General features: G+C 47.9%; 1 protein-coding gene across 1 annotated transcript in view; it reads left to right on the top strand.

The window, feature by feature from the left end:
* GABBR2 (gamma-aminobutyric acid type B receptor subunit 2) overlaps nucleotides 1-20,015 on the top strand; it is a gene marked incomplete at its 5' end in the record, with an annotated part of 369,241 nt that overhangs the window by 300,204 nt on the left and 49,022 nt on the right. The window contains 2 exons of the mRNA XM_082619674.1: nucleotides 3,491-3,598; nucleotides 12,841-12,963. Coding sequence (XP_082475800.1) covers nucleotides 3,491-3,598; nucleotides 12,841-12,963 — 231 coding nt within the window. The remainder of the gene's footprint in view (nucleotides 1-3,490; nucleotides 3,599-12,840; nucleotides 12,964-20,015) is intronic.

Genomic DNA, 20,015 nt, shown 5'->3' with positions numbered 1-20,015 from the left:
CATCATTGTCTGAAGAGCTGTCTCCAAATGGGATGTGAACCCACTGGGATCATCTTGTGGAAGAATATATTACAGCCTTTGTTTACTTTTTTATGTAAAAAGAAAGAAATTAAGCTTTACTAAGATTTAATACTCGGACTGACCCCGGGGCCCTGGCCCAGTGGGTGTGTCTGGTGGTCTCATGCAGGAACTCTCCTGAGAACGGAGTGGTTGGTCAGTCTGTGACACCAGCCAGCCACAGGGCATTGTGTCCAGGATCCCCAGGACAACCCCCCATTCAGCGATTCTCTAGGAGGACTCAGTATAGAATTGTACTCACAGCCATGATTAATTACAGAGAAAGAACATAAAGCAAAATCAGCAAAGTGAAAAGGCACGTGGGGTGAAGTCACAGGGAATCAGGTGCAAGCTTCCCAGAGCCTCTCCCAGTGCAGTCACACAGGGTGCACTTGATACCCCAGCAACGACTTGTGACAACACATGAAATGTGTACCAGGGAAGCTCACTGGACACTCAGCCCCCAGGGTTTTTATTGGGGTCCAGTCACCTGGGTACCCTCTACTGAGCACATACCAAAATTCCAGGCTCTCAGAAGGAAAGCAGGTGTGCAGCATAAATCACGCTGTTTGCACAAACCCTTCAGGCACAGAGTCACTCGTATCAGTGAGGGAATGGTGGGAACCCTCCCCAGATCCAAGTTCTCAGACACCAGCTTAAGCTAACCTTGCCAGCAGGTCTTGGGCCTGCTAGGTTACCTCTTTTCTGGCCAGGCATCCTCACCCATCCTTTGCTTTCAGTTTATGGCAACATACTGCCATTTCCAGTTGCCACGTTAAATTTACATCATCAAGTTTTTACTAACTTAACTCACTTGTATAATTGGGTTTTAATGAATTTGGCCCTACAAAATAGACAAGTGGCCTGAAAATGATTATGCCAAAGAAAATATAAGTCAAAGCAAATATAATAATGCCAAGCATATTGGAGTAATACTTTAACCCCAAATAAGAGATCTTTGTCTGCCACATTATGAGGTAAAAATAATACTATTTCATCTCTTACCGTCCTTTTAAAAATTTCCTTGTTCTGTATATATTCATGTTTAAATTTGTTTTTCTGATAGGGGGACATGATCAAAAGGGCTTGGAGACCATTGGTCTTCACAGTCGTGTCAACCATTAGCTCTAAAAGTGTGTTGAAATCAGCCAGTTCTCAGGCTGGTCAGCTACTCCCCCAGTGTGCTGTCCCTTTGACAGCTGCCTCCAGGGCGAGGATGGACCTGATTGGGGTAAGGAGACTCTCTGAGGATCAGGTGGCATGATGTGGGGGAGAGAGGGCTGGACTGGGTCAAGGCCTTGACTTCCGGGCTCAGCTCTGGAGCTGGGTGGTGTGGTTGAGAGAAATACCTTAATGCCCCGAGTCTCAGTTTCTTCATCTACAAAGGGGTTTTCTCAACTCAGTTGATGACTCCAAAAAATCACCGTGGTTTTGGTTGTTGTTGTTTTATTTGTTTGTTTTTATCATTGTATACTTAGTTTCTGGCCCAGTAATCCTTATTGAATGAATAGGTGAACGAATGAATGAATGAAATGATCTGTAAGGTCCTGTGCAACTCTGACAGGCTAGGAATGTGTGATCTGGTCATTGAATAAGCTCAGGTCTAAATTCCGAATAATTGGCTCCTTCCCTGTCTCTATTCTGTTACTTTTCTTCCATCCTTGTTTTATAATACGGGTAATGACGTGGCCATCCTACACCCTCTCTAAAGTACTGTGATTCGTTCTTGCCTGTCTGAAATTTTTGAAATTTAAAAAAAAAAAAAAAGAAGGTTAAGTGCTCACCCTTACCATTGTCAGCATTCACACCTCACCCATCTGTGTTTCTGAACAATCGAGCTAATGCTGTTGTCCTTCCTTAGGGGGTTGGTCTTGCCATCTACCCAACCAGTTCCTATTTTTACAGATAAAATGGAAAGGGGAAACACCCTGTCTCTGAAAAGCTGGAGAACCAAGTTGCTAGAAAGGCAGTGTGAAGGGACTCCCTGAAGGCAGCATGTCTGGGAACCTCCTACATGACTGCCTGCAGCGCTGGGCTGGATGGGAGCACTGAGGTGGGCAAACCTGCTGGGCTCTGGACACAGAGGGCCCGGCCTGTCCACTCCAGCCCAGCTGTCTCTCTCTCCTAACACGTCCACCTTCCTGCTATGTTCAGCTGAGGCAGGTGGGGACCTTTCAGAGGGAACTTAGTTCAACAGAGCTGAGGAAGAGCCAAGGAAAGACCATAGTCTAGAACCAGAGCTCATGGAGCACGCAGCCTTTTTGTTCCTGTGAGTGGGAGGCCCCAGAACCCAGTGGCATACAGCCCAGTCCTGGGCCATGATGTGGGGACCAACCTGGAGCTAGGTGAGTCTCCTGGGTCTTGGAGGGTATCCAGACCAGCCGGTGAGGGTGGACTCGGGAGAGGCTGGGGTCTGGCCACGATGGCAGTGCAGGTGGGGAGTGGGCGCCCAGGAGGCCCCCAAGACCTAACAGGTGGTGACCGGCCATCCCAGCCTGCAGGGATCAGGCTGTTGGCTCCTATCAGGGCTGGCAGTTTCTGGCAGCCACCAGCCCAGGGCTGGGGATCAGGGCACACTTTGGTGCTGTGGAACAGGTGAGAGCCAGATAAGGCCTTAGTCCTGAGCAGGGACCCAGGCAGCATCGCTCCTCTCTTTCTCCAAAGGCCTGAGGAGACGGGCCCCTGGTGGGAGTGGAAAGGTCACAGCCCCTCTCCTCTGGCCTTCCCCCCAAGCTGAGCAGCCCCTGACGATGGCCAGGAGCTGGGCTGGTGCAGCTGCCAGTCAGGCATCCCTGGGGCCAGTTCTGGCTGAGTTCTGCCCTGCTTTACCAGAGTGGCTGGGTCACTAGTGCTGGAGAAGGGCCATGCAGGCCTGTTGTCCTGCCCAGTCTCAGCCCCTGCAGCTCAGTGCTCTCCCCTCCCCGCTGCCCACAACCCAGGAGCTGGGAGTCCTGTGGAAGAGGTTCCTGGGGCTGCCTCGTCTCCTAGAGACTTGGGCGAGGAGGCAGAGAAATCAGCAATTGGGAGCACCTCTGCAGGCCTGTCTCCCCACATAGAAGGCTGTCAGAGAAGGAAAGGAGGGAGGGAAGACCAGAGGGCTGGTCTGAAACCCCTTAGTGGCCCTTCAGTGGTCCTGGGGGCCCTCTGTGCCTCTGTCTATGACTGGCTCCCTCTGGGCTGTGGGCCCATGAAAGGCAGGATTTGAACCTCATATGCCTCTGCGCCCAGGGCCCGGGTCTGGCGAGTTGCCAACAGAACTAAGCGTCTGTCAGGTTGACATGTGATTGAAGGACTATTGATGCTAGTAAAACTCTACAGTATGTAAAGTAGAGCATCTGTCCCCATCTAGAGTCCCCCTGTTGGGACACTCTCCTAAATGATGAAGTCCGTCCCCCAGGAGATGTTAATGCCTCTGTTTTCTCATGGCCTCTAGGTCAGGACCTGGATTCTCACCGTGGGCTACACGACCGCCTTTGGGGCAATGTTCGCAAAGACATGGAGGGTCCACGCCATCTTCAAAAATGTGAAAATGAAGAAGAAGGTAATGCCTCCTTCTGTTGCAGGGTGTTTGCAATGTTCATTTAGTATTTATTTTTAAAAGAGTTATTAGGCACTTACTGTATGCCAGGCACTGGGCTGTTTGCTGGGGATTCAAGCTAAACACAACCCTCCGCACCTCCCCACCCCAGCCCCCAACACCTTCAGCCTCCTGGGGGTTGGTCAGACAGCTAACATCAGACAGCTAACAAAGCGTTCACAATGTAGGGTGATAAGGGCTGGTTGGGTGCGTAGGGGGGATACTGGGGTATAGCACCCAGGGAGGGCTTGGTGTAGGAAGTGACACCTATGCTAAAACCTGGAGGGTGAGTGGGAAGCAGAGGCTGGGGAGTTTTCCCTCTCCCAGAGGGAACTGTGTGCACGGAGGCCTGGGGAAGGGAGGGGTGTGTTCACGTTGCTGAGGGGTTCGTGGGGAAAGGGTACAAGAGGAAGCCACAGGGGAAGGCAGGAGCCACGGTAAGGAACCTGAACTTTCACTTGTGGGCAGTGGGGAGCCCTTGAAAGAGGAGAGTGAAACAGGGCAGGGGCCTGATTTAATGCTTCCATTTTCAAAGAGGCCCTCAGAGGATAGGAGCCCTTCCTTCGTGTGGGAGGAAAGCAGTTGCCACCTCTGTGGTTGGCTGTAATCATCATGTTGGTTAAGTTTGACTCTTAGGATGTAGTCATAGAGAAACTTTCCCCTCACTGTCCTTTTTAACTCTTCCGATGGCTGGCACTCTCCTTCCCTTGCTCCTAGATAAAAATTCGGGCAAGTCTCATGACTTTGAAGGTCCTCTGGTCAACAACCAATATGTGGAGTCCATCATAATATTCAAAACCTCAAACTGCCTTCAAAGGCATCGCCTCTTCCTTCCCCAGCTTGGCCTGAAGCAGCCAGTCACCTGCCCTGGGAGAAGGGGTACGGATGGGCTGCTTCTCTCTTTTGCCAGACTGAGTTTTTTCCCCATCCCATTCCCAAGGTTTCTGAACCCTCCTGAGTTGGGGCTTCGAGTGGTGGAAGGGGCAGGAAAGACCTCACTTGCCAGGAGCTGCATCCATCTTGCTGGGCCTGGCATTGGTTAAGCACACCCTTTAGGCTCTCATGGAGTCCTTTTGTGGAATTTTCAAAGCCCCCATTACTGGGATTTACTTTCCTGCAGTGCCCGCGACATGGGTGAAATACTCCCCCCGTTGGCCATTTGTGGCTCCTTCCACAGACATGTGGCAGTCCCCTACTCCTGGGCCCGCCCCTCCAGCTTGCTTTGGGCAGGCCACACAGCTCTACCTGGCCCAGGGCCCACACCTGGTGCTCAGGAAGCACTCACACATCCTTCGCTCCTACAACCTCAAGGATTGTGGCTGATCCCACTGTAGCCACTTCCCCTCTTCCGCTCCATCCATGGAGCAACTGGCCTGTCATCCTCCCGTGGGTTTCTCAGGCAGGGGTGAGGCATCAGCTCACCAGGTCCCCCAGGCTGCAGGGAGCCCTGGCAATCAAGCCATCTGAGTGCTCTCCTTAAGCCTCCCTCTTGATGTGAGGTCAAGGAGGAAGCATACCCCCCCGACCGTCCTCTCACCTGGGGATGAGGTGAGATAGCTTCATGACACGTTTTTCCAAAAACCCTCTTCTTGATTCACCTCTACCCACCCCCACACACACACTTTTTAAACCCCTGATGCGTGTATAACCCATTTACAGACATCTCTGAAAATGCTGCACTGTGACCTCATCCCACTCTGGAACGTGGTGCCTGTTGTTCCAGTTCTTCATCCCAAACTTGCATTTGCCATCCAGTTACCTGGGTCATAAGCCATCACACCTGTGGCAGACAGCAAGTGAGCCCGAGGTGGTGGGGCCAGCAGACACAGCAGGAGAGCAGGCTTCTACCCCCTGCTTCACTGCTGACCCGCCATGGGCCTTTCAGCAAACCTCTTCATCTTTCAGGGCCTCTGTTTCCTTATCTGTAAAATGGGGAAGCATTGAAATGGCATTGTCTCCCAAGCTGTGATTCTGCCTGGTGCCCAGTGGCAACTCTCACTCGTCAGCCTCACTGCCTGCCCCTTCACTGCCAGGGAGCTGCTCTCCAGATGCGGGGGTGGGGTGTATCCTCCCTTCTCCACCCTCTGCCCCACACCGGACCACCTTAGGACAACTATGGGCTGCATTTAGAGGAAGGAAAGAGCTCCGCTCTGCCACCCATTGCCTGTGCTCACCTGGAAGGCCCTCCTCTCACTGGGCCTCAGGAGCATTTGTGACAACTCCCTTCTGTAAGGGAGTTGTAAGGTGAGGAGCCTGGCCACCTGGTCCTTCTCAGACCTGGCTGCACGTTACAATCAAATGGGAGCTTTTGAAAACTACAAGAAGTAACCCAGCCCAGCCCACACCTCCGGGGCTAGAGCTGAGCATTCGGAGTTACTAGACCTCCCCAGGTGATACTGATATACAGCCAGAGTGGGAGACCTCTGGTCTAGATCAGGGCTACTCAGAGTGCAAGCTGAACCAGCAGCATTATTGGCATCACCTGGGAGCTTGTTATAAATTAAGTTTCTCAGCTCCCCCAGCCCTAAGAATCAGGTTCCTGGAGCCCAGGAACGTTTGTTTCCACCAGCCCTCCTGACAAAGCGGATGCAAGCCAAAGTTCGACAGGCACCAGGTAACTTCTTGGGCCCCTCCTGCTCTGTGGTTCTGCCATTTATGACAAGTCCATCCTGGTTTTGAAGAATCACAGTGTTAGTTTCTTTGTGTCAATATGTAATTCATGCATATTATTATTGGCAATGGAGAACGGGCCTTTGTTTTCTACTACTCATGTGATCACTTGGCAAGAACCCTCAGATTGTCTGGCAACAATTGACAAAACATGCCAGGGAAGACTTCAGGAGTTCAGTTGTCTGAAAGCGCCATGGGAGTTGGGGCTGTGATATGGCCACAGCCTGCTGGGCTGCCTGGGACAAGTGGACTCTCCCCACCCCAGGGGTCTGGGCAAAGTGAGAGCCCAGGCAGGTGGTGGGCCCAGGCGTCCAGGGAGGGGCCTGTCTGAAAAACTGCCAAAGGCTTTGAGTACAAGATTTGGTCACCAGTTTAGTCTGTTGTGAAAATGATTTAGGCCAGATGAATACACCTTTCCAGTGTGAGACAGTTTTTGCTCTAGGCTTTCCAGTTATTCCAGGAAAAGCCTTGTGGCGCTACAGCTGAGCATCATTTATCAGCCAAATTAGAGGAGGTTAAGGGTATAGAAGAGAAATTTATACCTTTCACAGATCAAAAACTCAAGTTGGGAAGCAGATTGTTTTTAAAGGGTTGTGGCAGTCGCAGGTTAAAACTGGAATTGAATTCTCCATGACGCCAACAGTTTACATAGCCAAGGTTTGTTTTTATTGTAATTGTTTTATTTTATTGGTTTTTTTTAAGTTTAAACTTTTTTAAAAGTGAGCCTCTTATTTTTCTTTTAATGTTTTTTCTTATGCACTTTTAAAAATTTGTTTATTTTATTTATTTATTTTTGGCTGCATTGGGTCTTTGTTACTGTGCACAGGTTTTCTCTAGTTGCAGTGAATGGGGGCTACTCTTCCTTGCAGTGTGCGGGCTTCTCATTGCAGTGGCTTCTCTTGTTGTGGAGCATGGACTCTAGGCACACCGGCTTCAATAGTTGTGGCACGTGGGCTCAGTAGTTGTGCCTCGCAGGCTCTAGAGCGCAGGCTCAGTAGTTGTGGCCCACGGGCTTAGTTGCTCCGGAGCACGTGGGATCTTCCCAGACCAGGGCTCAAACCAGTGTCCCCTGCACTGCCAGGCAGATTCTTAGCCAATGTGCCACCAGGGAAGCCCTTAATTTTTTTTTTACTGACACATATAGAAGATTTACCTAAATCTGAAAATGCAATCTCACACTTCTTTTTCAGTCTTTTTACCCTTTTCTTCCTTCCCTGTCTCCCACCTCATCCTCCCTCCACCCACCATGTCACACCCTCCCCAAATACACATACACAAACTTCACCCCATATGGCTACATTTTGAAAGACATTAAAGAAAAAGAAGCCTATTAAAGGAGGTATTGACATGTGGTGACTTAATGCTTCTAAATTCAGTATTTTTATAGTATCAATCGTAAAACCTTGAATTGAGAAGCCTCACTACCACAGTCTTTTTTTTTTTTTTTTTTTGACTGCGTTGGGTGTTCGTTGCTGCGCGCCGTGCGGGGGCTTCTCATTGCGGTGGCTTCTCTTGTTGCAGAGCACGGGCTCTAGGCGCACAGGCTTCAGTAATTGTGGCTCTAGAGTGCAGGCTCAGCAGTTGTGGCTCACGGGCTTAGTTGCTCTGAGGCATGTGGGATGTTCCCAGACCAGGGCTTGAACCCGTGTCCCCTGCATTGGCAGGCGGATTCTTAACCACTGTGCCACCAGGGAAGCCCACTACCACAGTCTTTATTCTGCCTCTTACTAGGACCAAATTGGAACGTTGAGACTAGAGCGGTAACTCAGAGATGAGATCTGTTATGGGGGCAGATGTTTTTTGAGGACAAAGAAACTTCACTACATATATGACTTGATATGGTTGCAAATAATAACATAGGGCCATCCTCTCAGACCTTCATCCAGGCTCAGCTTCAGGAAAATGCCAAGAGAGTGTCCGTCATCTGAGTGACGGCAGGAAGGCAGGGCCGCTGGTTGTACAACTCCAGGGGGCACCATTCACACTGTATTCCCTCTGGCATGGCGTCCCTGGAAGTAGGTGATAAGCTGGTCCTAGTAGAGGGCCAGTCTGAATCAGTCAAAATATCTGAAGTTTTTTTGAGAAATAAAGAAATGCCATTTTCCCAAAAGCAGATGTTAGCCAACTTTTCCTGTAAAGAGTCAGACAGTGACTATGTTAGGCTTTGCAGGCCATACAGTCTCTGTCACAGCCACTCAACACTGCTACTGTAGAATGAAAGTAGCCAGAGGCAAACACATAAACAAATGGATGTGACTGTGTTCCAATAAAACTTTATTTACAAAGACAAACAGTGGGCCGAATTCGTAGTTTGCTGATCTCTGCTCTAAACAACCATGGGAAGCGATGTTTAATAGTAATAGCTAACATCTGTTGAACAGTAGTTGTAAGCCAGGCTCTGGTAATCTAGTGGTTTGTGTGGTCATCGTCCCCCATTGTGTAGATGAGGAAACTGGCTCAGACGGGTTAGGAAACTTACCAAGGTCTCCCAGCTAGTTAGTAAGATTCAAACTCAGATCTGATGCCAGAACTGGGTGCTTAATCGTTCCTGGGTGCCTTCACTCTCATCTCTCACTCAGTGAGAATGGAGCACAAGTAACCTCCTAGCCTCAGAGAGAGAACTCAGTTTTGTGGCATCGATGTGCACTGACATAACCAAGGAAAGTTTGTGCAGCTTTTGAAGAGAAAGCCGAAAAATAAGAAAGGAAGTCAGGGAAGCTGAGGTGAGACTAGAGACATGGTCTTGCCTAATTCTAGTATTCTATGGTGCTCAGACTTTGTATGGTTAAGTCAGTGCTAATTTTTAAATTTAAATTTTTAGATCTTTTTTAAAAGATTATTTTGTCACCTCTCTTTAGCACTGTATTGTGTATACGTATGGGGTATTTGTATAATTATTCATTATTAGTCTCCCCCTATCACGCATGCTCTATGAATGTAGGATATTTATGTTTTGCTCACTGCTGCAGCCCTAGTGCCTAGAAAAGAACCTGATTCAGAGTAGGCACTCAGCAACTGTTCCTGTGATTAATAAATCAAATGTGATCCATAACTACTTAGACTAAATCCATTTAGTCACAAACAATGGTCAAGTGCCAGGCTTTGGAAATGGTACCAAAAGGAAATTAGACATGTCCTTTCCTGTTACTCTCAGGATCTTCCCACCTTGGGCCTGTCTGTGTGATGATTAGCCCCGAGTCTAGCAGAGCTGAGGTGCAGTATCACACTTTGCCCCTAGATGTCACTGTCCTCCACATAAACACAGAACCGTGCCTTCTCAAAACCCAAGTAATGGTAGCCACACAGCCCATTTCTTGAGCATCTTCTCTGAGCCAGATGTTACGCTAGGTGCTTTCCATACATCATCTCATTTCACTCTTATACCAACTCTGCAGCTTAGAGTTCACTGGCCTCACTTTTAGAGGAGGAAATAAGCCTAACAGAGTCATACAGCTTGATCAAGATGACATTTCACAAGAGCTGGGATTCGAATGAGGTCTTCTAGATCCAAAACGGTGTTCTTTGTTTGCACCATACTTAGAGATATTACATGAGCCTCCCCACTCCTTGCCATTTTACAAATCAGAAATGCAGAATGAGAGAGGAAGTGATTTGTTAGGGTCACACCCAGGTCACAAGGGATGGAGCCAGGACTCCAGTCCAGGTCCACATAATCCCAGGTCCTGTCTTTCCACTGCCACTCTGCTACCTCACACTTCGTACCTGAGCCTTAAAATTGGGAGGACTTGACTCTCATATTTACCAGAGAGAAATTCTGATGCTCATCTTCTGTGCTGCATGCGTGCCTTCCCTATTTAGGCAGCAGCAGGAGAGGTGCGGCATCCACTCAGAAGGGAGGTCACTGAGGGTGGCCCCAACCCATGTTTCTCAGCCCTGCCCTTCAATGTACTACTTCTTGTCCAGTGTAGACTGTGCAGTCCCAACAGACCTGAGGTGTGGTGTGCTGGAGTGTAAGGTGGTCCGTACTCCTGTATGCATGAGCTCTCAGGAAGAGGCCAGGAGAAAGTGGTACTGCTGAGCAAGTTCAAGTTCACTGCCTCCTGGGAGTTAGACTGTGGGGAGAGTAGTACCCCTTATGTCTCGTGGGAAAGACTTGGCAGAGAGGGAGGGACCTGGAGGTGCTGGCACTTGCTGGTTGGGGAAGTTTGGGGAGGGGGAGAGGACTGAGAGGCTGAGGCCCGCAACTCTGCCTGCCCGGTGCTTGTGGCATCTGCATCCTCCTGTCCATCTGGTAGTCACTGCTCTGGATCAGGCCTCATCCTTCCTCATCAGGACAATGGCCCCAGCTCCTAACTGGCCTCCTACTGCAGGATCCCGCCTCAGGTTCACCCCTTCATGCTGCAGAGAGCTCCCCATCACGCTGATGCTTAAAGACGCTTAAACCTCCAGTGGCCCCCATGAGGCCCCATCACATGTCATGCAGGCTCTCTCCCTCCAGCTAGCCCTGTTTCCAGCCACCCACAACCGACCCCATGCAAACCCAGCTACACAGAGCCTCTCACAGAAAGAACAGGGTGTTTCAGACAAAAGAACCAGCACCTACAAATGCCTGGGAAAGGATAGGAACCTGCGGCAGGTGATGCCTTATAGGAAGTAGAACCTGAGCCCTAGGCAGGAGACAGTGACCTTGAACTTGCTCAACAGCACCACTTTCCCCTTGTCTTTTCCTGAGAGCTCATTCATTCATTCTCCACACGTTCCTCAAGAAAGTTTTGAGAGCCAGCCCCTGCACAAGGCACCAGGGCACAGAGGGGAGACTGGATGGTCACTGCCTCGGTTCTGATAGGAACACAGTTGCAGCATGGGCCCCATGCAGGGCACGCCCGGATTCACAGAGGAGCAGCTGCTCAGGCTCAATCTTGAAATCAGGGTAGGAGGGCGCCAGGAGAAAGGTGGGGGAAAGAACTTCCAGGGGTCAGGTGCAGTGTGCGCAAATGCCTGGGGCTCAAACAGCCCTGGGTAAGCATCAAGCAGGGAGGCCCCTTCCAGCCTGTCCTCCAAGTCCTCAGCTCCTCAGGCATTTCTTCCCTTTGGCCTGATTTCTCAAGGCTAACAGGGAGCTGCCTGGTTCCCCTGAGGGCAGGGGTTAAACCAGGTTTCTACAGGCTCTCAGCGGTTCACTGAATGCTTCTGAAAAATCTCAGAGGGGGCTTTGCCAGTGCCCCACCCCCAGGTAAAATGGTCTTGGTGGATTTGATCTCTTTGGCAGTAACTCAGCAGTACTTTCTTGTTCTTTTCACAGTTTAGCCACAGAGAAGTCTCTTGAGTTTCTATTTCTCCTTTAAGGATGGCTTTAATCATTAAAAGCCAGACCTGGAGATGTTTCTTAAGCTTCTGCTTCAGTTTTGTTTATTTTTCTACAGTCTTTTCTAGAACTACTTTATCACATTAACTTTTGTTTGGCATTGGGGCAAGGGGTGAGGACACATAAACATGCAGTGAGTGAAATACAGGTTAGCTTTGCCCCAGACAGCATTTGTTCCCAGGCCAATCCCCATCAAACGGACATAAAGTGGGGTGGGAACTTCACAGTGTAATAAATATACCCCAAGCTACAAAGTGGGATGGGAATTATATTCTTCTTTATATATTCCTTCATCTCAATTCAACCAGGCAAACTTCTAAGTATCGATTGCATGCCAGGCCCTGCTAGGGGCTGAGGGCAAACAAATAAATAAAACAGGCTTCCCTTTTGCCAAGGGTTCCCCAGTTTACTGAGGAGGGCAGTTGTGTATACAACTTAATATAGCATCTGGTCACTGTAGAGCCTGGTAGGTGCTGTAAATGTTTGAGGGTGTGCACTCTGGAGAGAGGAGGAGCTTGGTTCCAGTCTAGGCTTCATCTCTTAGTATCTGTATTCCACTGAGCAAGTTACTTGGCCCCCAGCACTAGCCTCAGTTTCTTCATCTGAAAATTGGGAATAATAATAGTATCTGCCTTTGTATGAGATGCTGTATGTAAAACAGTCAACCTAGAGGTGGGCACAGTGTAAGTGTTCACTAAATGTTAGCATTTGTATTTATTCTCCTTCTTGTAGTTACTACTATTACTATTCATAAGTATAAGTATTGAACTTATTAAGTATGATTAAGTATGGGAACAGAGTGCTATGGGAGTAGTTACTTCTGCTGTGGGAGTTAGGGAGGCTTCGTGGAGGAGGCGAAATGAATCTGGGTCTCTAAGGATTATTTGCCACATAGAAAGAAGAGAGTGTTCCAGACAAAAGAGCCAGCACCCACAAAGGCCTGGGGTGAAAATCACAGCAGGGCCAGAACCTGAGAGTCCTCAGATTTAACTAAGTATATGTGCATGTTTGGGGCATGGACAAGCCAAGCTCATGAAAGGCCTGGAATGCCAAGCAAAGGAGCTTGGCTGGATTTATCCTGTGGGCGACGGGGAGTCTGAGGAAATTTTCAACCTGGGGGTGACGCCATTCAGTCACCCACCTGACCTGGCCCCTCGGCCGCTGTTTGGGAAGCTCTCTCACGTCCCTTCTGCCCCTGCCCTCTCTGCAGATCATCAAGGACCAGAAACTGCTCGTGATCGTTGGGGGCATGCTGCTGATTGACCTGTGCATCCTGATTTGCTGGCAGGCTGTGGACCCCCTGAGAAGGACGGTGGAGAGGTACAGCATGGAGGTAAGCACCTGGCACCAGCAGGATGGAGGCCTATGCTGCTCCCAGCCGAACCCCCCCGGGGACAGCAAGGCAGCACATCTCCTTTACTGCCCCAGGTATGCTTCTTGAGAAGAAATCGAGGTGGTTACGGGGAAATCATCATAGGTCCACGTGGGTCCACGTTCCCTATCAGGAATGTCTCATTATTTCCGTTTCCTTCCATTTGAGACATATATTATTTCAGGAGGGCCAAATATAAGGTCTTCACTCCTGGAAAAAAATGGTGAAAGAATTTGTCTAGGTGTATTAATATATGCAGAATTAAGGGGAAATGTTGGGTCGTTTAAACCAGTATATTCTCTACACATTGTAGAAGCCCCCATTTATATGATCCATCAGCCTAGAAATTACATTGCATTTTTAATATCTCCTTTAAAGTGAGTTCCCTAAGGAGTGCTAGTAGGGAATAAACACTCTGATAGCTCCTCCAGTTACTAGAGGATCTTCAAAGTGATGTGTTGCCAAAAAGAAGAACCTTACATAAAAGTACCGTTAAATATATATTTTAGTAGTCTTGCGTTGGGCCTTGCTCTTAACTCACACTGGTCTTCCTAGGATGCTCCAGTTAGAGAAGTTCAAGATTAGGGAAGTTGTAGTTTTGTCGACTTTCTCCTAGTAGTGTTAAACATGCCTTTGTCGGAAACAGCCAGCTGAACGGCAGTGGCTGTATAGTATGATTTCCCTACAGTGTAGCAGATTCTATTGAGAAAACTGGAGTTTCCTCCAGTTCTCTCACTGCACTATTAGGGAAATCTTTTTGTGGTATTTAGTGTGAATTTTATCAATAAAACTAAACTGGAAACAGTCATTTTATGCATTGAGGACAGAGGTTTTTATCCTTCTGGACAAGAAGGGTTTTCTAGCAAATAAGATGCCGGGCCTCGTTTGTCTGGAGACAGGCAGAGGGTTCGCTCAGCCCGGTAAGAAGTTATGCAGTCGGAGCAGTGGCAGAGAACGCTGTTTCCTGACAGCGCAGATTTAGGGGAAGGATTTAAGGCTGTGCGCCTCCATCTCACTGCCTTACGTGTCCATCCGGGGAGGAAGCGGGACTCCAGACAGGCACAATCAGACCTGGCAGAGGACAGACCTGCGCTGGCTGTGCCCATGGGCCAAGGGGGCAGGAGCTCAGCTGAGGCCACTCGCGCAGACGGGCTGTGGCTAGAGGGGAGGTGACATCTGGTCATCACTCATCTGCACAGTTGGCGAAGGAGCAGACCTGCCCCCAACTCCATCCCAGAGGAATTCACCACCCACCACCAGGATTTGGAAATCCAGACAGGCTATCAACAGGAGGAAGGGTTGTTAACTGGCTAACCGGGCCCCCTGGCTAGGGAGAGCCTGGGGTGATGATAATCAGAAGCAATAATGCTAATAACTGTAATAACAACGGTGATGCGGTAGCTAGATGTGTGTGTTAGTTCACTGAATCCTCACAGTAACTCTGTGGAATAGGTGCTATCCTGAACTCCATGTTAGTGATGAGGAAACAGAAACCCAGAGAGATTATATAAGGCACCCAAGGTCACCTAGCAGGTTAGTGGCAACACCACCAACTATCGTCTCCCCCACTCCCCCACGCTGCCTTTCAATACACGACAGCACTTCGTAGTTTTCAGGTGTATTCACAGACCCTTGGTCACTGGGCTGTGAAGTGGGTTGGGCAAAGAAGGGTTTTCACATTTTGCAGACGAAGCCTAAAAATAGCTAACAGGCGGACTGAGCGCCCAGGATATCAGGGAAGGAGAAAAGGCGAGTCAGGCGGAGCCCATGGGAGGGCCTGGAGCTGGGGCAGATGGGCAGAGAGCAGACCCCGCTGGGTTGATGCTGAGCCCAATGGCAGCCGGCGAGGCAGGGCGCCGTCACCTCCACTCAAGGTTAAGGCCAGGGCAGAGCGTGCACAGGATCCCCTGGGATCTGGCTGTGGTGGGAGAGGCTGCAGGGCTAGAGTCGGCGACTCTGGACATAAATCCAGGAAGCCCGTCCCCCGGACTGTTTACAGGAGGTGGACCTTGTGCAGACCGTAAGCATGAGGGACAGTTTGCTACCACCCACCTTACCTTTCTTCCTTGCTCTCTGTAGTAAGTACTGCTGCTCTGCATGGCTCCGCACATACAGCGCAAGCCCATTCCAGACCTTCCAGGGAATGGTTTTCAAACTGAGGAGCAGCCGGGTGCCACGGAAGTGCTTCTCTGTGTAGATGAGGAAACTGAGCCTGGGAAGGAAGGGGGTCCTGCCCGCGGCATCTAGACTTTTGAAGCGGGGTGGCTGGAGGAGAGCCACATCCCTGGCTCGAGGTCCCCACACCTTGTCTCTGTGTTTCCCTCCAAGTATCTGTGGAGATTTCTCTCTGAACCTTTCCTGGCCTGATCCTCATTTCTCCTCTAATTTTAGGGTTGCCCTGTCATTCTGTTGCCATGGTGGCAGAACCTTTGATTTGTCGACCCACAGCCCCATCGGTTTATTGTCATTTTTCCATCAAACATCGCTAAACTATCAGGAGGGTCCCTCAGACCCTCCTCTGTGAGACTCAGCATGACGGTTGAACAGTGTGCCCAGGGATTAAGGGGTCCTAAGTTCTCCTCGAGGGGCTGTTTGCTCCAGAACCCCCAGTGAGAGGGAAAGTTTATGCTTGGGGGAGAGGTGATCAAAGATCTCTGTGGTCTGTTCTTTCCTCCCCTCAGACCACACCTACCTCGGATGCCTTTGGTCCCTCTGGACACTCTAAATACCTCAGGATTCCAGTCACAGGCCTTGCTCTGTGTTGCCCTTTCAAGCCTTTGCCCGTGCTGTCCCCCCTTCCAGAACCTTCTCTGACAAGTAAATGAACTTCAGTTCCAGGCCCCTGTATTAGCCAATGTGTTCCTGAGCTCCACCAGATTTAAGCGCCTGCTCCTCCCAACTCCAGTCCCCAACATCTAGGCATCCCCTGTCAGGACACTTAGCATGCTGTTCACCCCTGCTGAGTGCATTTCTGCCCCACCCACCCCTCCTGGGCCACATAGATCACTCTCCCGCACCACCCAGCCCAGCACCGCTGCATGCTGGGAGACCTCACCTCGCTGGGGAGACAGAGGTGAGCACAACAGCGTGACACCTTGAGCTCATGGAGCCCACCAGCTAGTGGGGGGCAGACAGTAAACACGCAAATAAGCACAGTCACTTTAGATTGCACAGATTCTGATAGCAGCTGGAAGTAAATAAACAAGATGCGGGGTTTGAGAATAACAGAAGAGTTCCAGAATAACTCGTGGAAGAGATTCTCTCAGTGCAAGTGTCCAGGGAATAAAACTCTGATTCTGGAGTCCGACTGGAGGCATCCTGGCTCCACATTTATTCATTTGTACATAATAAATATTTATATAGCACTTGTCATGTGCTAGATACTGTTCTAAATACATGATGTTTATCATTTTAAAGGAGTTTTTATGCTTAATTAATAGACTTTATTTCTTAGACCAGTTTTAGGTTTACAGAAAAATTTAATAGAAAGCATAGAGAGTTCCCGTATATGTCCCACCCCACACCCCATAGTTTCCCCCATTATTAACATCTTGCATTATGTGGTATGTTTGTGACAATTGATGAACCAATACTGACACATTGTTATTTGCTAGAATCCATAGTTTACATAGAATTCACTCTTTGTGTTGTACATTCTATAGATTTTGACAAATGCGTAAAATTATGTACCTACCATTACAGTGTCATACAGAACAGTTTCACTGTCTGAAATATCCTCTATGCTTACCAACCCCTGGTAACCACTGACCTTTTACTGTCTACATAGCTTTGCCTTTTCCAGAATGTCATATAGTTGGAATCATACACAATGTAGCCTTTTTAGACTGGCTTCTTTGACTTAACAATATGCATTTAAGATTCCTCCATGTCTTTTCATGACTTGATAGCTCATTTCTTCTTATCAGTGAATGATATTGTTTTGTATGGATGCACCACAGTTTATTTGCCCACTGAAGGACATCTTGGTTGCTTCCAAGTTTGGGTAATTCTTAATAAAGCTGCTATAAGCACTTTTGTGTAGGGTTTTATGTGGACATAAGTTTTCAACTAATTTGGGTAAATACCTAGAATCAGGATTGCTGGTTCATATTCTACAAGTATGTTTAGTTTTGCCAAACTGTCTTGCAAACTGGCTGTACCATTTTGCGTTCCCATCAGCAATGAATGGGAGTGTCTGTTGCTCCAACCTTGTCAGCATTTGGTGTTGTTGGTATTTTGGATTTTAGCCATTCTAATAAGTGTGTGGTAGTACCACATTGTTGTTTTAATGTACAATTTCCTATGACATATGATGTGGAACATCCTTTCATATACTTACAGTATTTGCCACACATATTTCTTTGGTGAGGTATATGTTCAGATCTTTTGCCCACTTTTTAATTAGATTGTCTTCTTATTGTTGAGTTTTAAGAATTCTTTGTCTATTTTGTTTGTTTGTGGTTGTTGTTTTTGGCCGCACCGCACAGCTTGTGGGATCTTAGTTCCCCAACCAGGGATTGAACCCAGGGCCACAGCAGTGAGAGCACCAAGTCCTAACCACTGGACCGCCAGGGAATTCCCTCTTGGTATATTTTGGATACAAGAACTTTATCGTGTATATATTTTGCAAATAATTTCTCTGAGTCTGTATCTTGTCTTTTTATTGTCTTTAGCAGAGCAGAAATTTTTTACTTTAATGTAGTCCAAGTTAACAATTTTTTATTTCATGGACCATGTTTTTGGTGTTGTGATCTAAAAACTCATTGCCAAACCCACGGTCACCTAGATGTTCTCCTGTTAACTTCCAGAAGTTTTATAGCTTTGTGTTTTATATTTAGGTCTATGATCAAGTTTGAGTTAATTTTTGTAAAAGGTGCAAGGTCACTGTCTAGATTCATTTTTATGCATGTAAATGTCTAGTTGTTCCAGTACCATTTGTTGAAAATACTATCCTTTCCCCACTGGATTGCATTTGTGTCTTTGTCATAGATGAGTTGACTGTATTAGTGTGGGTCTATTTCTGGACTTAGATTCTGTTTCACTGACCTATTTGTCTGTTCTTTCACTAATCCCACACTGTCTTGATTCATAGTTTTATGGTAATCCTTGAAGTCAAATAAGTTGAATAATATCAGTTCTCTGACTTTTATTCTTCAATATAGTGTTGGCTATTCTGGGTCTTTTCTACAAAGTCTCCATATAAACTTTAGAATCAGTTTGTTAATAGCCACAAAGTAACTTGCTGGGATTTTGATTGGGATTGCATTAATTCTATAGATCAAGTTGGAGAAAACTGACATCTTAACAATATTGTGTCTTTCTGTTCATGAACATGGAATCTACTTTGATTCAATCTACTTTGGGTTTTTTTTGTTTTTGTTTTTTTTTTAACATCTTTATTGGCGTATAATTGCTTTACATTGTTGTGTGATTCAGTCTACTTTGATTTCTTTCATCAGAGCTTTGTAGATTTCCTCATACAGATTTTATATATATTTTGTTAGATTTACACCTAAGTATTTTATTTTGTTTTTGGTGCTAATATAAATGGTGTTGTGTTTTTGTTTTTGTGTTTGTTTTTACAAAAGTCTTTTGAATCCTACAACCTTGTTATAATTGCTTGCTAGTTCCAGGAGGGTTTTGTTGATTCTTTGGGACTTTCTACATAGACAGTCATGTCATTGACAAAAGGACAATTTTGTTTTTTCCTTCCCAATCCATATGCATTTTATCTCCTTTCTTGTCTTATTTTTGTATTAGCTAGCACTCCCAGTACAATGTTGAATAGGAGTGTGAGAGAGAACAACCTTGCCTAGTTTCTGATCTCAGAGGGAAAGCATCTAGCTTCTCAACATTAAACATGATGTTAGTATATCATTTTTTTCCTAAATGGCTTAAAAATATATACAAAGTGGTTCTGCTGTCCAAAGCTGAGGGTGCCTTTGGGGAGGTGACAGGAAGGACAAATGATGACACAGGCAGAGCCCGGGTCATTAGGGACCTTGTGTGCTAAGCAGAAGAGTTTAAAATTCAGCATGAAAGACATTTAATCAGGGAGTGACATGATCAGATTTGACCTGGTGGCAGGGTGAGAACAGATGAAGGGGTGAGGCTGAAGGCCCAGCAGTGGCTCAGAGATGGTTTCTGCAGCAATCCAGGCAGGAGCCGATGGCGACCTAAAGCAGGGCAGTTGCAGTGGGAACAGAGAGAGGTGGGTGGATTTGAGAGATAATAAGGAAGCAGACGTGACAAGGCTTGGTGGTTGATTGACTCTAAGGGGGAAGGAGGGCAGGGAGGCAGCAAGGGCAGTGCCCGGATTTCTGAGTGGGTGGTGGATGGCGGACCTCATCACCGAGGTCAGGTGCAGAATGAGGAGTGGGTTTTGGAGGGCATGTGAGGGGTTCATTTCTGGTCAGAAAGGAGATCGGATGCAGGATCCTAGAGCACAAGGGAGCAGTTTGTCCAGTAGATAGAGATTTGGGGGAGGAGCGGTTAATACACTGAGGATGGGAGCTGTCTCCCAGAGAGTGGGTACAGTCAGAGTGAAGATGTCCCAACTGGAGCCCGAGGAATAACTAAGCAGGGATGGGAACAAGGGGAGAAGCCAGGGCAGGGGACTCTGATGTGGTGGTCGGTAACAAAGTGGGTAGCCAGGAGAGAGCGCTGCCCACAGATAGAGCGAGGGAGAGAAAGCTGTCCCTGCACGGGAGGAATTTGAGGAAGGAAGGGAGGGGTCTCCAGAGATGAATGCTCCAGACCAAGGCAAGGACTGACAGGCTCCCTCACCCTCCACCCCAGTGACCTGGCCCCGTCCTCAGTACTCCTGCATTGCACCTTGCTTCCTCTGCTTTACGGAGTCTGACGGGCAGATTGGCTGTTTCTGCATTTCACAGGTAGCAGGGGTGGATAAATCTGCCAAGTATGTAAAAAAGGTTTTTAAAATACAATTTATATTCTTGGGAAAAAGGGAAAAACTCTCCTTTTTTGTATACCTACAATACTAGTGGCGATGG

Source organism: Mesoplodon mirus, assembly GCF_964341445.2.
Source record: "Mesoplodon mirus genome assembly, chromosome: 1".
NCBI lineage: Eukaryota > Metazoa > Chordata > Mammalia > Artiodactyla > Ziphiidae > Mesoplodon > Mesoplodon mirus.
This window is presented reverse-complemented; position numbering and strand designations above follow the sequence as displayed.